Raw genomic sequence first — 13210 nt, 5'->3', positions numbered from 1 at the left:
GCACGCCTTTAAAACTGCTAAACGGTGTATTTTTTGCAAAAGTTTTCTATATGAAAGTTGCTTTAAAAAATCATATTAATCTATTTTTTAAGTTTTTTAGGCTAATACTTAATTAATCTCACTATAATCATGTGCTTTGTTTTCCGTATCGGGAAGCACGGCTCCAACCTTACCTCCCGAACATAGCCTAAGGGTCCCTTGATTCCTAGGTCCCTTGATTCCTAGAAAAAAACATAGTAACTTTGGAAGATTTCAATCCTATCGGAAAATTTCCCATAAAGTTTTTTTCAAACAAAGGATTGAATCATATCCTCTCATTTGAAATTACTATGGAATGGACAATTCTATATAGATTTTGGAGGAGAATAGTAAGAGCTTCAACCTTTTGGAAATTTTTCTGTCTGTCTCTCATCTGATTTCTACTTCTTTCCCACGATCCAATGAAACCGTCTTTTCCTGTGTTTTTCTCGCGTTTTGCGATTCTCCATTTTGTACTTGTATTTCTGCCAGAATCCTACATTTTTCTTATTTCTTTGTTTTTCTGTTCCTATGATTCAAAAGGTCCTCATAATTTTATAACATGATCAATATATAAATAAGTTAATACTATTAGGTTGAGTTCTTTGCTGGGTGTTAGGAACTCATCTCTCACGGACGCAAAACAAAGCGATTCATTAGCGTTTAATTAATTAAGTATTAGCTGATTTTTTTTTGAAAAATGAATTAAGATGATATTTTAAAGTAACTTTAGATTTTTTTAAAAGAAAAATATTGTTTAGTAGTTTGAAAAACGTGCCTGTGGAAAACGAGAAAGTTGAGTTAGAGCAGGTACAATAGCAGGCTATAAACCTGCTGCAAACATATTTTAAGAACATAAATGAGGAGACAGAAGCACAGCGGGCTACAGATTTGTAGCCAGTTACAGTACGGACTCCAAGACGTAACGTGTATATGACAGATGGGACCAGGTATTAATAGTGTAGTATATAACTATTGTATGAATGAGTTATTAGATTGGCTAAAGATAAATTGGAGCTAATAGTTGGCACTTAGAAATCTAACCACTCCAGTTTATAACTCAGCGTTAATGAATATTTAAGCAACCCAAATAATACAAGTGGACATCGCCATCATTAATTAATCTACACCAAAAAGAAAACGACTTCCCTAATTACCGTTCTTAATCACAGGAGCGGGGGTGGCCGAAAGCCCGAAAAGCTTTCACACAGTCAGAGACCCATCAGTCATCAGATCCACTTCCTCTCATGGCCACCCACACGCATGCGCAGTTCAAATTTGAATTCTAGCGAGATCGCCCATTACTAGTCTCCTCTACTCTACCACCCCCCGCTCCCCCACCTCGCCACCTCACTCCGTCTCCGCGCAGCCATGGCCGGCCACGGCGCCGGCGGCCGGCGAGCCTCCACCTCGAGGGCCGCGGCCCCCCGCGTGGAGGCGGAGACCAACGAGAACGACGACCTGGCCGCCGCGGCGGCGCCGTCCTCCTCCTCAGTGGTGGGTGGCCCCGCCGCGCTGCCGTTCATGCTGCCGCCGAGGTCGCCGCTCGCGGCCATCGCGGACCCGGGTAGGAACCCCCGGTCAGCGCCGGTCACGCCCAAGTCGCTGGCCGGCACGCCCCGGGCCGCCGCCTGCGCCGCGGGGTCTGGGGTTAGGGATCGGACTTCCTCGATTGGGACGTCGTCGAGGAGGGTGTTCGATCTCAGGGACCTCGCCGCCGCCGAGGTGCCCGCGGAGGTGCCGCACTTCGAGCTCGATGAGGACCCTGCGTTCTGGAAGGATCGCAATGTGCAGGTTGGTCGATTGTTTGCAGTAATAATTCGGAAAATCACAACCATTCTATGCGCTATTGGATTAGCAACCATCAGAATAACGAAATCCAGTGTTGATAGATTGTCAATTTTGCACGCACGATAGCAAAAATTTCTGAAGCTAAGAATGCTTAAATGTGGCGTAATTTCTTCAGGTGTTGATACGGATAAGGCCCATCAATGCAGCCGAGAGCACCGCGAACGGTCAGAGAAGATGCCTGGTACAGGATAGCTCAAAGACATTGAGCTGGACAGGGCATCCGGATACAATGTTCACGTTTGACCATGTTGCATGTGAAACAATATCACAGGTTTGCAGAGTACTACTGCCACTGCTATTGATTACTTTGCAAGGACGGTCTTAGCCTAATCAATGTTCTGTATAATTGTTCTAGGAGAAGTTATTCAGGGTTGTTGGTCTTCCAATGGTGGAGAACTGCATGTCTGGATACAATGGCTGTTTGTTTGCCTATGGACAGGTAATATTATGTTGTACTATGTTTTTTTTCGGTGTCAGAAATAGGGATTTGTCTGATGTATATGCATGGTTCTCCTATTGTTTTTATAGACAGGAAGTGGGAAAACATACACGATGATGGGAGAGCTTAGTAAGCTGGACAATGAACTCAGCAAAGACTCTGGTTTGACACCTCGCATTTTTGAGTATCTTTTTGCTCGGATAAAAGAGGTAAGCTTAATACTTATAATTGTTGTTTATACTTAATAGATATTAATTATTAAGAAAAAAACAAAATGCTATGTTTCTTGAAGGAAGAGGAGAGACGGAGAGAGGACAAACTGAAATATATCTGCAAATGCTCCTTTCTGGAGATATATAATGAACAGATAACCGATCTACTTGAACCATCATCAACCAATCTTCAGGTAGTTTGCCTACTAGTTTCCATTTGAGGATTGCTTCATACTGTACTAACTTAATGTGGAAACTAACATAGATATTGCCTCTGTAGATCCGCGAAGATATAAAGAAAGGTGTATATGTTGAGAACCTAATGGAATGTTATGTGTCATCTGTTAAAGATGTTATGATGTTATTGTTACAGGTGATATAATCTTATCTTCATTTTACGTTCCATTGTCTGAATATCTGAGGTACTATAATTGTTATATGATGAAATACTTTAGTGAAGCTCCTAAATTGTTCTTTTAGGGGGTGGCAAATAGGAAAATGGCAGCAACAAATATGAATAGTGAGAGCAGCCGTTCACACAGTGTCTTCACTTGTGTCATTGAGAGCCGCTGGGAAAGAGATTCAATGACACACCTCCGCTTTGGGAGGTTAAATTTGGTTGATCTTGCTGGTTCTGAGAGGTGAATTACAGAGTCTAGCTAAAAAGCTTTTTCTTGTCTTCACAAATACTGACTGAATTGAAACTAGGCAGAAAAGCTCAGGCGCTGAAGGGGAACGTTTGAAAGAAGCTGCAAACATTAATAGATCATTGTCAACTCTTGGGTAATTTCTTCTCAGCCTCTCACACAGCACTCCATTTTTTTTCTCGAAAACGCAAGACACAACATTCCATTTGCTGGACGTTTTGGAGCAATCCTTTTTTATACATATTGAAGGAAATTAACCGTGTTTGCATACCAATCAGTTTTCAAAATGCTATCATTTAGCAAGTCTAACTAGATTCTCATACTAGAACACCCATGTCAGTTTTCAAAACACTATCATTTAGCAAGTCTGACTAGAGTCTCATACTAGAATACCCATGAAGATGGTGTTTAAAATGAGACCACCAAATAGCTCACTTTGTCCATGTTAAAGTGGATAACTTTTGTTATGTTTTCCATTTTATGAAGCCTGCTACATTTATGGCTAAGTGAAAAAAAAACCATGAATATGTGTTCTATTGGTTTCCTTATTCAAAGTGAAGTGCAATTGGCTTCATGGAAGTTTATTATGTCTACTAGCCTGTACTGTAATGTTCTTTACTATACCAGGATGTACATATATTTGAGTGCTAGGAATGAATGCTTTTGTATAATGAAAATATTGTAGTGTAAGAAGCATGAGTTGCTGTACCATTTCAGGCTTGTTATAATGACACTGGTGGATGTTGCGAATGGGAAAAACCGGCATGTTCCCTACAGAGATTCAAGGCTTACATTTCTACTTCAGGTTAAAATAGAAAGACAATATTAGACTGCTGAAATATTTTTTCCATCACTTGTCTTCAATTGTTCTTTTCGCTCACTGACTTGTGCCTTTTTAACTAGGATTCCCTAGGAGGGAACTCTAAAACAACAATTGTTGCCAACGTCAGCCCATCTATTTGGTACCCATGTTCTATATATTCATTTGTAGCATTCAGTTTGTTTGGTATATTCTTGATAGTACCCTTAACTCGTTTATGAATTATTCTTGCAGTTCCTCCAGTGAGACATTGAGTACCTTGAAGTTTGCTCAACGTGCTAAACTTATCCAAAATAATGTAATACTATTTAGTATTTTAAGAATGCCAGAGTTTGCTAAGATAGGAGGAATTCTCTTGTTGACATTCGGATCTTCATCTATTTATGCTAGGCCAAAGTAAATGAAGATGCTTCAGGAGATGTTATGTCTCTACAAAGGCAGATAGAAGATTTGAAGGTAATGCTTTTATAGCAAAGTCTCTCTGTTGGATTTTTAAGGCATTTTTAATTGAATTAATTGTTCACTTCTTACAGGATCAGTTAACATGCTTGAAGAAGCAACAAAATATGCCTGGATCACCTAGCTTTAAACTTCTAAAATCAGGCTATGGTAATGAATTCAATAGTTTGCATGGGGTAGATGATCAGTCAGCCTGTGATTTGGAACTCCTAAAGCAAAAGGTCACATGACATGTTTTTACTTTACTGGTCTTTAACCATGATGTACGATGTATTACTTGTAACCAATTACTCATATATCTAATAGCAGGTTATCCATCTGGAGGATGTTTTGGTAGGGAGCCTTAGGAGAGAAAAATCAGCAGAAACAGAAATAAGGAAGCTGGAATGTGAAATAAAGCGTTTGAACCGTTTGGTAATACTATATTCTGTTATAGATAACCCTTGAAAAGAGCTATTGATTACTCTTATATTCCCCATATATATATATATATATATATATATATATATATATATATATATATATATATATATATATATATATATATATATATATATATATATATATATATATATATATATATATATGCTGTAGCAGTGTTATGCCTTTTCAAAATTGGGAGATGCGAGTTATATGTTCTTCTTTTTCAGGTCAACCTGATGGAATCTGATACACGACACTTGAGAACGACGGTTAAACTTCGTGATGAAAAAATAAGAAGATTGGAATTATTAGCTGATAACCAGATATCATCTGATGGCTATCTGATGGATGAAAATGCTGCAATGTTCCAAGAGATTCAGCTACTGCAAGAACAAATCAATGATAATTCTCAATTAACTCAGTTTGCTTTGGAAAACAAGCGATTAATTGAGCAAGTTAGAATGTAATATCCCAGTCATGCTGTTTCATAGCACTAATGATTTTAGTTTGTAGATAGAAAACTTCACACAACAAGTCATAAACTTTGTGAACTTGAATGAACTACTTATAGCTTCTTGTACTAACCTCATATACAGGCTTGAGAAGTTCAGCAAGCAAGGGGAGCGAGAAATGTTATTAACAGAGATATCCCTTTTGCGTAATCATGTATATCCATCCTTCCTGATTTTTTTGATTAAAGTAAATCCATAGTACATAGCCTCTTTATTACTTTTTGGGTCTCATTTGCTACTCTCCTCTCATCATCTATGTGCAGTTCCTTCATATTCTTGAGCAGAAGTATGCAAGACCCCCTAAAAATATGGAAGCTCAGGTGTGTTCTTATCTGGATATCATTTTATTTATGAAAACAGTTATCTGATGGGGATGATTTTCTTTTGCGCTTCATCAAAGTGTAATGAGGAACAACCTGAATTATCTTTAGTGATTGATCTGGGACATTATGCATTTAGGGTGATGTGACTATCAAGGAGCTGGAGACCTGCAGGAAAGAATTGGATGCATGCTTAGAAAATAATGTTCTGCTAGCACGGTAAGCATTTATTCACTCTAATACTATAATCTGAACGAGCATTTACATTTACAAATTCAACAATTTCATTAAAGAAAAAGAAGTGCTCCAGAAGATGGGAATGATTCAATACTTCCACTGTGACAAAGAAAATGAAGCAGAAATATTCCATGACACTTACATTTTTTCTAATAAACTTGTCAAGTCTAAATTCCATAAAATTCTTAATCTTTGAAGTCTACATTCCCATCTCCTCTGGAAGCTGCAACTCAATCCCACTGATCTAGGTTGCAAGCGCCCAGTGTAAACACTTATCTTCTTGAAACCAGATAAGACCTAAGTATTTCACTGATAATAAGAAACTTTGCACTGTACGTATGAAAAATAATATTCATTCCAATTCTTATTGTAAAAGAAACTTTCACATTGTGCTCTGATTATTTTCTCTTGATCTATCTAAATTTCTTAAATACCATGAACTGCTTTTTAGGTTAACTGTTGCACACGATATGGCTGCTATTTTTTAAAGGTTGGTAATTGGTTATGCATGCTGTTTTCGCAGTGAAGTAAATAAACTGCGCTGTGAACTGAAGCAGTACCAGAAGTGTGGTACAGGTCAAGTACGTACGGTATTTTCCCAGCCTTAATTCATTGTGCGTTTGTTCTGGTCAGAATTACATTCAGCTTGGATGCTCATTATCATTCAGGTTGCTCCTGAGGTCGTGGAGAGCTCTGTGATACCAGGGATCAATCAGAAGCAACATGTGAGATGTTATTTATAGTCATATCCTACAACTATGATTCACATTTGTTTTTTAGGGGAAAAAAACTATGATTCCAGTTACACACATAATTTACATATTTTTTACTTCATATCAGGATCAAGCAGGATGGTGTGGTTCATATTTGGCTTCAATTGATGTTGAAAGGCAATTCGTGGATGTTGGGATCACAACTGATATTACTGAATCACTTGAACTCACTCCACCTTCAGAAGTTTATAGTGAAAACCAGGACTCTCCTTCTCGTTTGCATTTCTCTGATCCGGAGATATGTGATTTGAAGAACTCTACAAAAGTGCCAGAGTACAATTCTTCACACAATCTACTTGACAAAGGCATTATTTTGAGTGGACAATTGGAGAATGAATGTGGATTAAATTCTGTACAAAATGATGAAATAAGTCTAGTAAAAGAAAATGCTGAGAAGATGTATGGTCATGACGAGATCTCAGTGTATCGTCAAAATGAAATACTGCATTCAAGTGAACAATTATTACAGGACGAATTGACACACATTAAAAGCTTAAATGAAGGTCTCAAAGAGAAGCTAAATATTATGGCTGAAGAAAGTACCAAGCTTTCAGAGATTATTGTTGCTAAAGATGTAGAAATTGCAACTTTGTCAGAAGAATGGGAGTCTGCAATTGTTGATCTGACGAGCTTCTTGACAGATGGTTGCAGTTCTTTAGATGATGCATATCAGAATATTGATAATATGATTAGCTCTTTTCCTTACAACAATCATTCCGTCAGTGAACATGTGGAGAAGGCTATGAAAGTTAGTATCGAGAAGGAAAAAATAATTTCTAGGCTTCAAATTGAGCTACAAGCTGCACAGAGAATGGGCAGGGAGGTGAAAGAAAAGTTGCACATTCTAAGAGGTGCTACTCTTGCTATAACTGAAGCTCAGCTGTTGGATAATGATGAATCCCAGGAATCACTAAAACTATTAGATTTATTGCGTCAAAAAGATTGCACAGTACAAGAACTGAATGACAACGTGAAACAGAAGAGTTGCTTATTTGCAGAAGCAACAGAAGGGTATTCTCGTCATGAGTGTCACTTACCAGATAATGTGGGTACTGTAGCTGAAATAAGTCACAACCGAGATGGATCTGAAGTGAATCAAGCTAACACACACTACCAGGTATGCACCGAGTTTCTTACATGAGTAAAGTAGGAGATAGTGTTTGTTTACACAAATTCATGTATTTTAGGAGAAAGAAAATGTTAACAGTAGGATTTCCTTGAGTAAGACTACTTTGATCTTCCGATGGATATAACCGTTCTTGAACATACTGGGCCCATTATCTGACTTCCTGCTTGCTCTCATGGTCCCCTTAACTGCTAACTACTTCTCAAGTAGATGTTATTTGGACATTCCATTTTACATTCTATCGGAAAAGATGAGGAAAAACTGAAATTACGATTAACAGTCACCTTCTGTAATGGTATTAATGCTTGTCTTTATTATTTTCATAAACTTTGTTCCTTAAATATATTATAATAGATGAACCAAGGTAATTGAATTATCTAGGGCCATGTACAGCAAGGATTATGCATTTATGCTTAACTGACATGTGCTTTATAGTGGTTGCAATAATTCTTGCCAGACACATTCATAATATGTTAAGTTATTTGTAAAACTTCTCACATAAAAATTGGTACAATTTTCTCAGATTTCTCAATCTGTAAAAGATGTTCTATCTTGGATACCATCTATCTTTCTATCAAGATATTAGCATAATATTGCATGAAACATGAGAGTGGCCTCTTTTTGTGAAATGCTATGTTCGTGCAAACATAATGACTTTCTTTTTACGTTCCACTCGATGTTCTTCCTTATGAATTAAAAACAATCTTATTAATAATGTACAATCTAATTGTTCAAATACCGTACAGGCAAAGCTTGAAGATGTGTTGCATCTTGTTGAAGACAAGTCAAATAAGGTTCTGGCCTTATTTTCAAATTTTGAGGAAGCTCAAGAAACCATGGAAGAAGCTGAAACTATGCTCTCATCTCTGTTGAAGGCAAATGAGGAGCTAAAACTTGAAAAAGACAGTTGCAGGCAAGCAGTGGAATTGTTGTTTGCTGAGAGAACTTCTTTGATCAATGATTTGCAGGAGCTTGAAGCGTCAAATTCATTTACAGCACAGAGGTATGACAAATTGCATGAACAGGTAAATGGATGTGTAGCAGAGATGACAAACCTTGCTACTATAATTAAAGAATCTTTTCATCAAGTACAAAGAGTTACTACAGTAGAACTATTTGCATTCTGCTCGGAGGTTATCAGTTTTGGCCAGGACTTGAGGAAATGGATATATGAATCAAGGTCTTATCTTGTTAACATGGGAGCACTTCTAGAAGAACAAGGCAATTCTTATGCTGAGCAGATCCGGCGCACTAATTCAAGTACTTATGCGGGAGTATCTCAACAAGTTGAGTCATGTTCACGTCAGTTGGGTGGTATGAATGGTGATATTTTTCCAGGAACATATATGGTCGTAGATGGAAAGGAAAAGGCATCTGTGCATGTAGTTCCCTTTGGCAGTAATGCAGAACTGGAAGATACCAATGTCGAAAGGACATTTGATATGGATTATGCATCCCTAAGAAGAGAGTTTGACAGGAAAAGTGATGTTGCAGAAGGATTATCTTTTGATCTTAAACTACTGCAAGAGTCTACATCACAAGCGAAGGACATGAAAGACAAAGCTGATGAAATATCAGATGCCCTTGTCAGTGTTCAAAGAGAACTTGAAAAGAAAACTTCTGCAATGGAAAGCATACTGAAACAACAAAAGGTGCTAGAGGAAGAGCTGGCTGAAAATGGAGCTGCACTCCTAATCTTAAGGTCTGAGTTAGAACATTCTGAAAGTTTGTCATCAGAATTGTTCAAGGAAAACAACAATCTCAAAGTGATGTTGGAAGAGGAAGCTATGATGATTAGTGAAACAAAAGCAATGCTGGAAGACAAATCTAAGGTCATCGAGGGATTGGAGCACGAAATACTATTGCTTAATTCTTCTGAAGAGGGACGCTTGATGTCACAAATCAAAGAGTTAAATGATAATCTTAAAATTATAAGTATTGACAAAGGAAATCTCGAAGAAGAAATACTCAAGTTAACTGACAAGCTTGAAATGGCTGTGGCTTTAGCTGAGGAGAATGAAGCTGCTTCTATTGAAGCTCGTCAAGTAAGTATTACTAATGCCCTTTGTTCTTGATCCTAATTTAGATAAAATTAATTTGTCTTGCTTTTGTAGGCTGCAGAGATAAGTAAGGTATATGCTGAGGAGAAAGAGGAAGAGGTTAGGATTCTTGAACGTTCTGTGGAAGAACTTGAATCTACTATAACAGTTCTGGAGGAAGAAGTAAGCTGTTCAATACTCTGCTTTCTTTGGTGTTTTCTCTTCTTCACTAGGCTCTCTCTTTTGATGACTAGTCAGTTAGGCCTTCTATTGTTTGCTAAGTTAAATCTTCCTTTGGATATTGAGTAAAAAAAATCGAGTTTCTAATAAATGGGTACCAGAAAAGGACATGGATAACAGTAATATCAGATAGCACATCAAAGAGGAAAGTTATGCTAGATAGCCTGGAATTCAACATCTCCATTGTAACTATGTAAAGGCTAATTCATGTGAATACATAGTTGGCCAGGTTTTAATGGAAATTATACATAGCACATCACATATTCTCTGTTTAACTGAAGGTATGCAACCTTAAAGAGGAAGTGAGGAGCTATCAAATATATAAAAAATCTGAAGCTGAACAAGCTCAAGAGATGTTCATTGTAGATAGCACATCAAAATGTGATGCTACAGAGCAATTGTGTCCAGGGAGATGCCAATTAGAAAAGTGAGAATTCTCTTCATCTGATTTTTCTATGAGACTGCCATCGTATCCTATTTTCAATTGTTTGTCAATTTTTACTCTTATGGTAGGAGGTTGAAAGCGGAGATTATTGCACATCAGGATGCTAGAAGAAAGATTGAATGTCTCACAATGGAAGCTAGTTGTAAAGATGAGGAGGTATATGCTTTAAATGTGGCACACCATTACTTTAGTTATGTCTATAAAAGGTATTCAAATACCTTCTCTTTTGTGTACATAGGTAAGGCAATACAAAGAGCACATAGCTGAGTTGGTCCTGCATTCAGAAGCACAGTCTTTGCTGTTTCAGGAGAAGGTATGAAACCTTCAACTGTTAGTATTGTCAATTTCATTATTTCTGTATTTCGTCAGAAATGCTTATAATTTGGGCTTTACAGTATCAGGAAATGGAGCACATGATTTCTAAACAGAAGTTTGGTCTACATGAATCTAATCCTGATACTGGCCATACCAAATTCGAAAAGCCTTCAGGACGGACTAGAGGATCTGGTTCACCTTTCCGATGCATATCTAGCATTGTTCAACAGATGAACTCTGAAAAGGATCAAGAAATCTCAGTGGCACGCCAGAGAATTGAAGAACTAGAAGGATTGGTTTGTAATAAACAGAAAGAGGTGACTTTATTGTACTTCAGGCCAATTGAATAACTAGAATTTTGTGACTGAAATTGGATAGAATAAGCAAATAACATTTTGATTAAATTCTAGAAATAGCCATTTCGGTAAAGATTATCTGGGGATCTTTTTTTTTAAAAAAATGTCTGGGAAACAATGGAAAATAACTGTCTTTTATTCCTTCTCCTATAAAGTATTACAATTCATTACCCTGTGTTAAAAGAAGTACTCCGTACCTTATATCAGCTGCTTATATTTTCTCGTTCTTCATAGATCTGCATGCTAACATCAAGACTGGCCGCCGTTGATAGCATGACACATGATATTATAAGGGAGCTACTTGGTGTCAAATTAGACATGACAAACTATGCTGTAAGTTGCAGTAGTATATTAGTATCTACACACAGTATTAGGTCTTATTGTCAACCAGTTCACTGATATAGTGATATGTGATTTCTTCTTCTATACACAGAACATGCTTGATCAGGAAGAGTTGCAGAAATTGCTAATGGCTTCCCAGCAACAAATTGAACAGTCAAAGGCAAAGGTAGGCCACTATCAAATTCTTATTTTACACTTCTGATTTTTCTGGATCATTTAATAAGACAGAATTTCCTATCATCATGTGCTTTGTCAATCTAGGATGTGGAACTTGACATGCTAAAAGAACAATTTGATCATCTCATTCAAGAAAGAGACAGGTGATTCATATGTTTCCTGAAGGGATTTATGTTTACAGCACGATGAGCATTTCATTTCTTGGTCTTTCTTTGTCATTTGATACTGTTTATCAATTAAATTATTGAAACCATGCTTACACCATGTTGGATACTGTTTCCTTATAGCTTGTTTGATGATATGGACCAAAGAAAGGCGGACTTGTTGGAGAGCCAACTGCTCATAGAACAGCTTGAGCAACGGGAGCAAATGCTTGAAGCCCAGAACGGAATTTTACAGGTTGAGATAATATCTGCAACTATTTTTTTTTCACACATTATATCTGCAACAATCACACCCCATCACACAAATAGCATTCTGCTATTGGACTATTAAATACCTGATTACATTCATATTAAACCGTTATTCTCTGTTATTGTAGATGGAGAAAGATAACCTTCAACAGAGGATCATGGAAATGGACGAGGAAATCCAATTGCTAGTTGGCTCAAATCAAGCGATTGCTGAGACAACGTTCCAAATGGTGAAACAACTTTCAACCATGGCAACCATTTCCATTATTGCAAATACTATCATTTTGTTCTTACAAAATCACTTCAACAGGGGAGCAACCATCGTTCCGCCAACAGTGAATTCAGCAGGAGGCTGGCTCAATCGGATATGCTTCTCTCCCACGCGAGACATGAGCATTCACGCTTGCAAGCTGCTAAAAGCTCCAGGACGCGTCGTGGTAGTCATCAATGAAGGCTGGAGCGGAACATGAATCAGATCAGATACTTCTTGTGTCTGCAGCACCACCTCTCTGACGCTACAGGCCTACTTTTTTCTGAAGATGTAGGGTCAAAATGGTGATGACTGCAAGAAACATTGTATATGAGGTACATCCATCCAGTGTATTTATGATTTGTGCAGATTTCCGTCGTATGTACAGTACTACCGTACATGGTAGCAACGGCTTATTGAAACTTTTCTCCAACGAGTGAGTCATTGAGGGGGTGTTTGGCTCTCTCTCACAAAACCATAAGTTCATAGGGGAGGGACTTATACTTTTGTGAGAGAGACTAAAGTTTAGTCCCTCCTTCCCAAACACCACCTGAGATGGTTGTTCGTAGCTCTTGGTTGCTTGATCTGTCCTGCACACTAGTGCGTGCTATTCTATAATTTAATGTTCTTCATCGTTACATTGTTAGTTACTTACTACTTTCATCCCAAAATATAGCAACTTTTAGCTAGATATAGACCTAGAAATTATTATATTTTCCCCCGATGCAGCCCACGGAGACAAGGTATGCCTTTTTTTTTTTCCTTTTCTTTTCTTTCGTTTGTTTTTGTAATCCTT

The 13210-nt window shown here is 37.7% G+C and overlaps 1 protein-coding gene across 2 annotated transcripts; it reads left to right on the top strand.

Annotated features, from left to right (window-relative positions):
* Positions 1-1268: 1268 nt before the first annotated feature.
* On the top strand, positions 1269-13059 carry LOC127779418 (kinesin-like protein KIN-12E). 2 transcript variants are annotated; one of them, XM_052306185.1, is made up of 33 exons: positions 1269-1812; positions 1985-2140; positions 2225-2308; positions 2398-2517; positions 2601-2714; positions 2801-2893; positions 3001-3161; positions 3229-3303; positions 3885-3972; positions 4071-4129; positions 4222-4285; positions 4378-4443; positions 4521-4667; positions 4756-4860; positions 5097-5332; positions 5466-5535; positions 5645-5701; positions 5841-5920; positions 6462-6528; positions 6607-6663; positions 6779-7828; positions 8584-9882; positions 9952-10059; positions 10398-10543; positions 10630-10717; positions 10800-10874; positions 10957-11193; positions 11467-11565; positions 11666-11740; positions 11836-11894; positions 12039-12150; positions 12293-12394; positions 12475-13059. In XM_052306185.1, the coding sequence occupies exons 1-33, from the start codon at positions 1390-1392 to the stop codon at positions 12613-12615; spliced, it is 5913 nt and encodes a 1970-aa protein (XP_052162145.1). In that variant the 5' UTR covers positions 1269-1389; the 3' UTR covers positions 12616-13059. The 2 variants fall into 2 exon arrangements, with proteins under 2 accessions (XP_052162145.1, XP_052162146.1); XM_052306186.1 differs by having other exon boundaries at positions 1270-1812; positions 6462-6519.
* Positions 13060-13210: the final 151 nt, after the last annotated feature.

Source organism: Oryza glaberrima, chromosome 7 (genome assembly GCF_000147395.1).
Source record: "Oryza glaberrima chromosome 7, OglaRS2, whole genome shotgun sequence".
NCBI classification, from domain to species: Eukaryota; Viridiplantae; Streptophyta; class Magnoliopsida; order Poales; family Poaceae; genus Oryza; species Oryza glaberrima.
The sequence above is the reverse complement of the archived record's forward strand: the minus strand, read 5'-3'. Positions and strand labels throughout refer to the sequence as shown.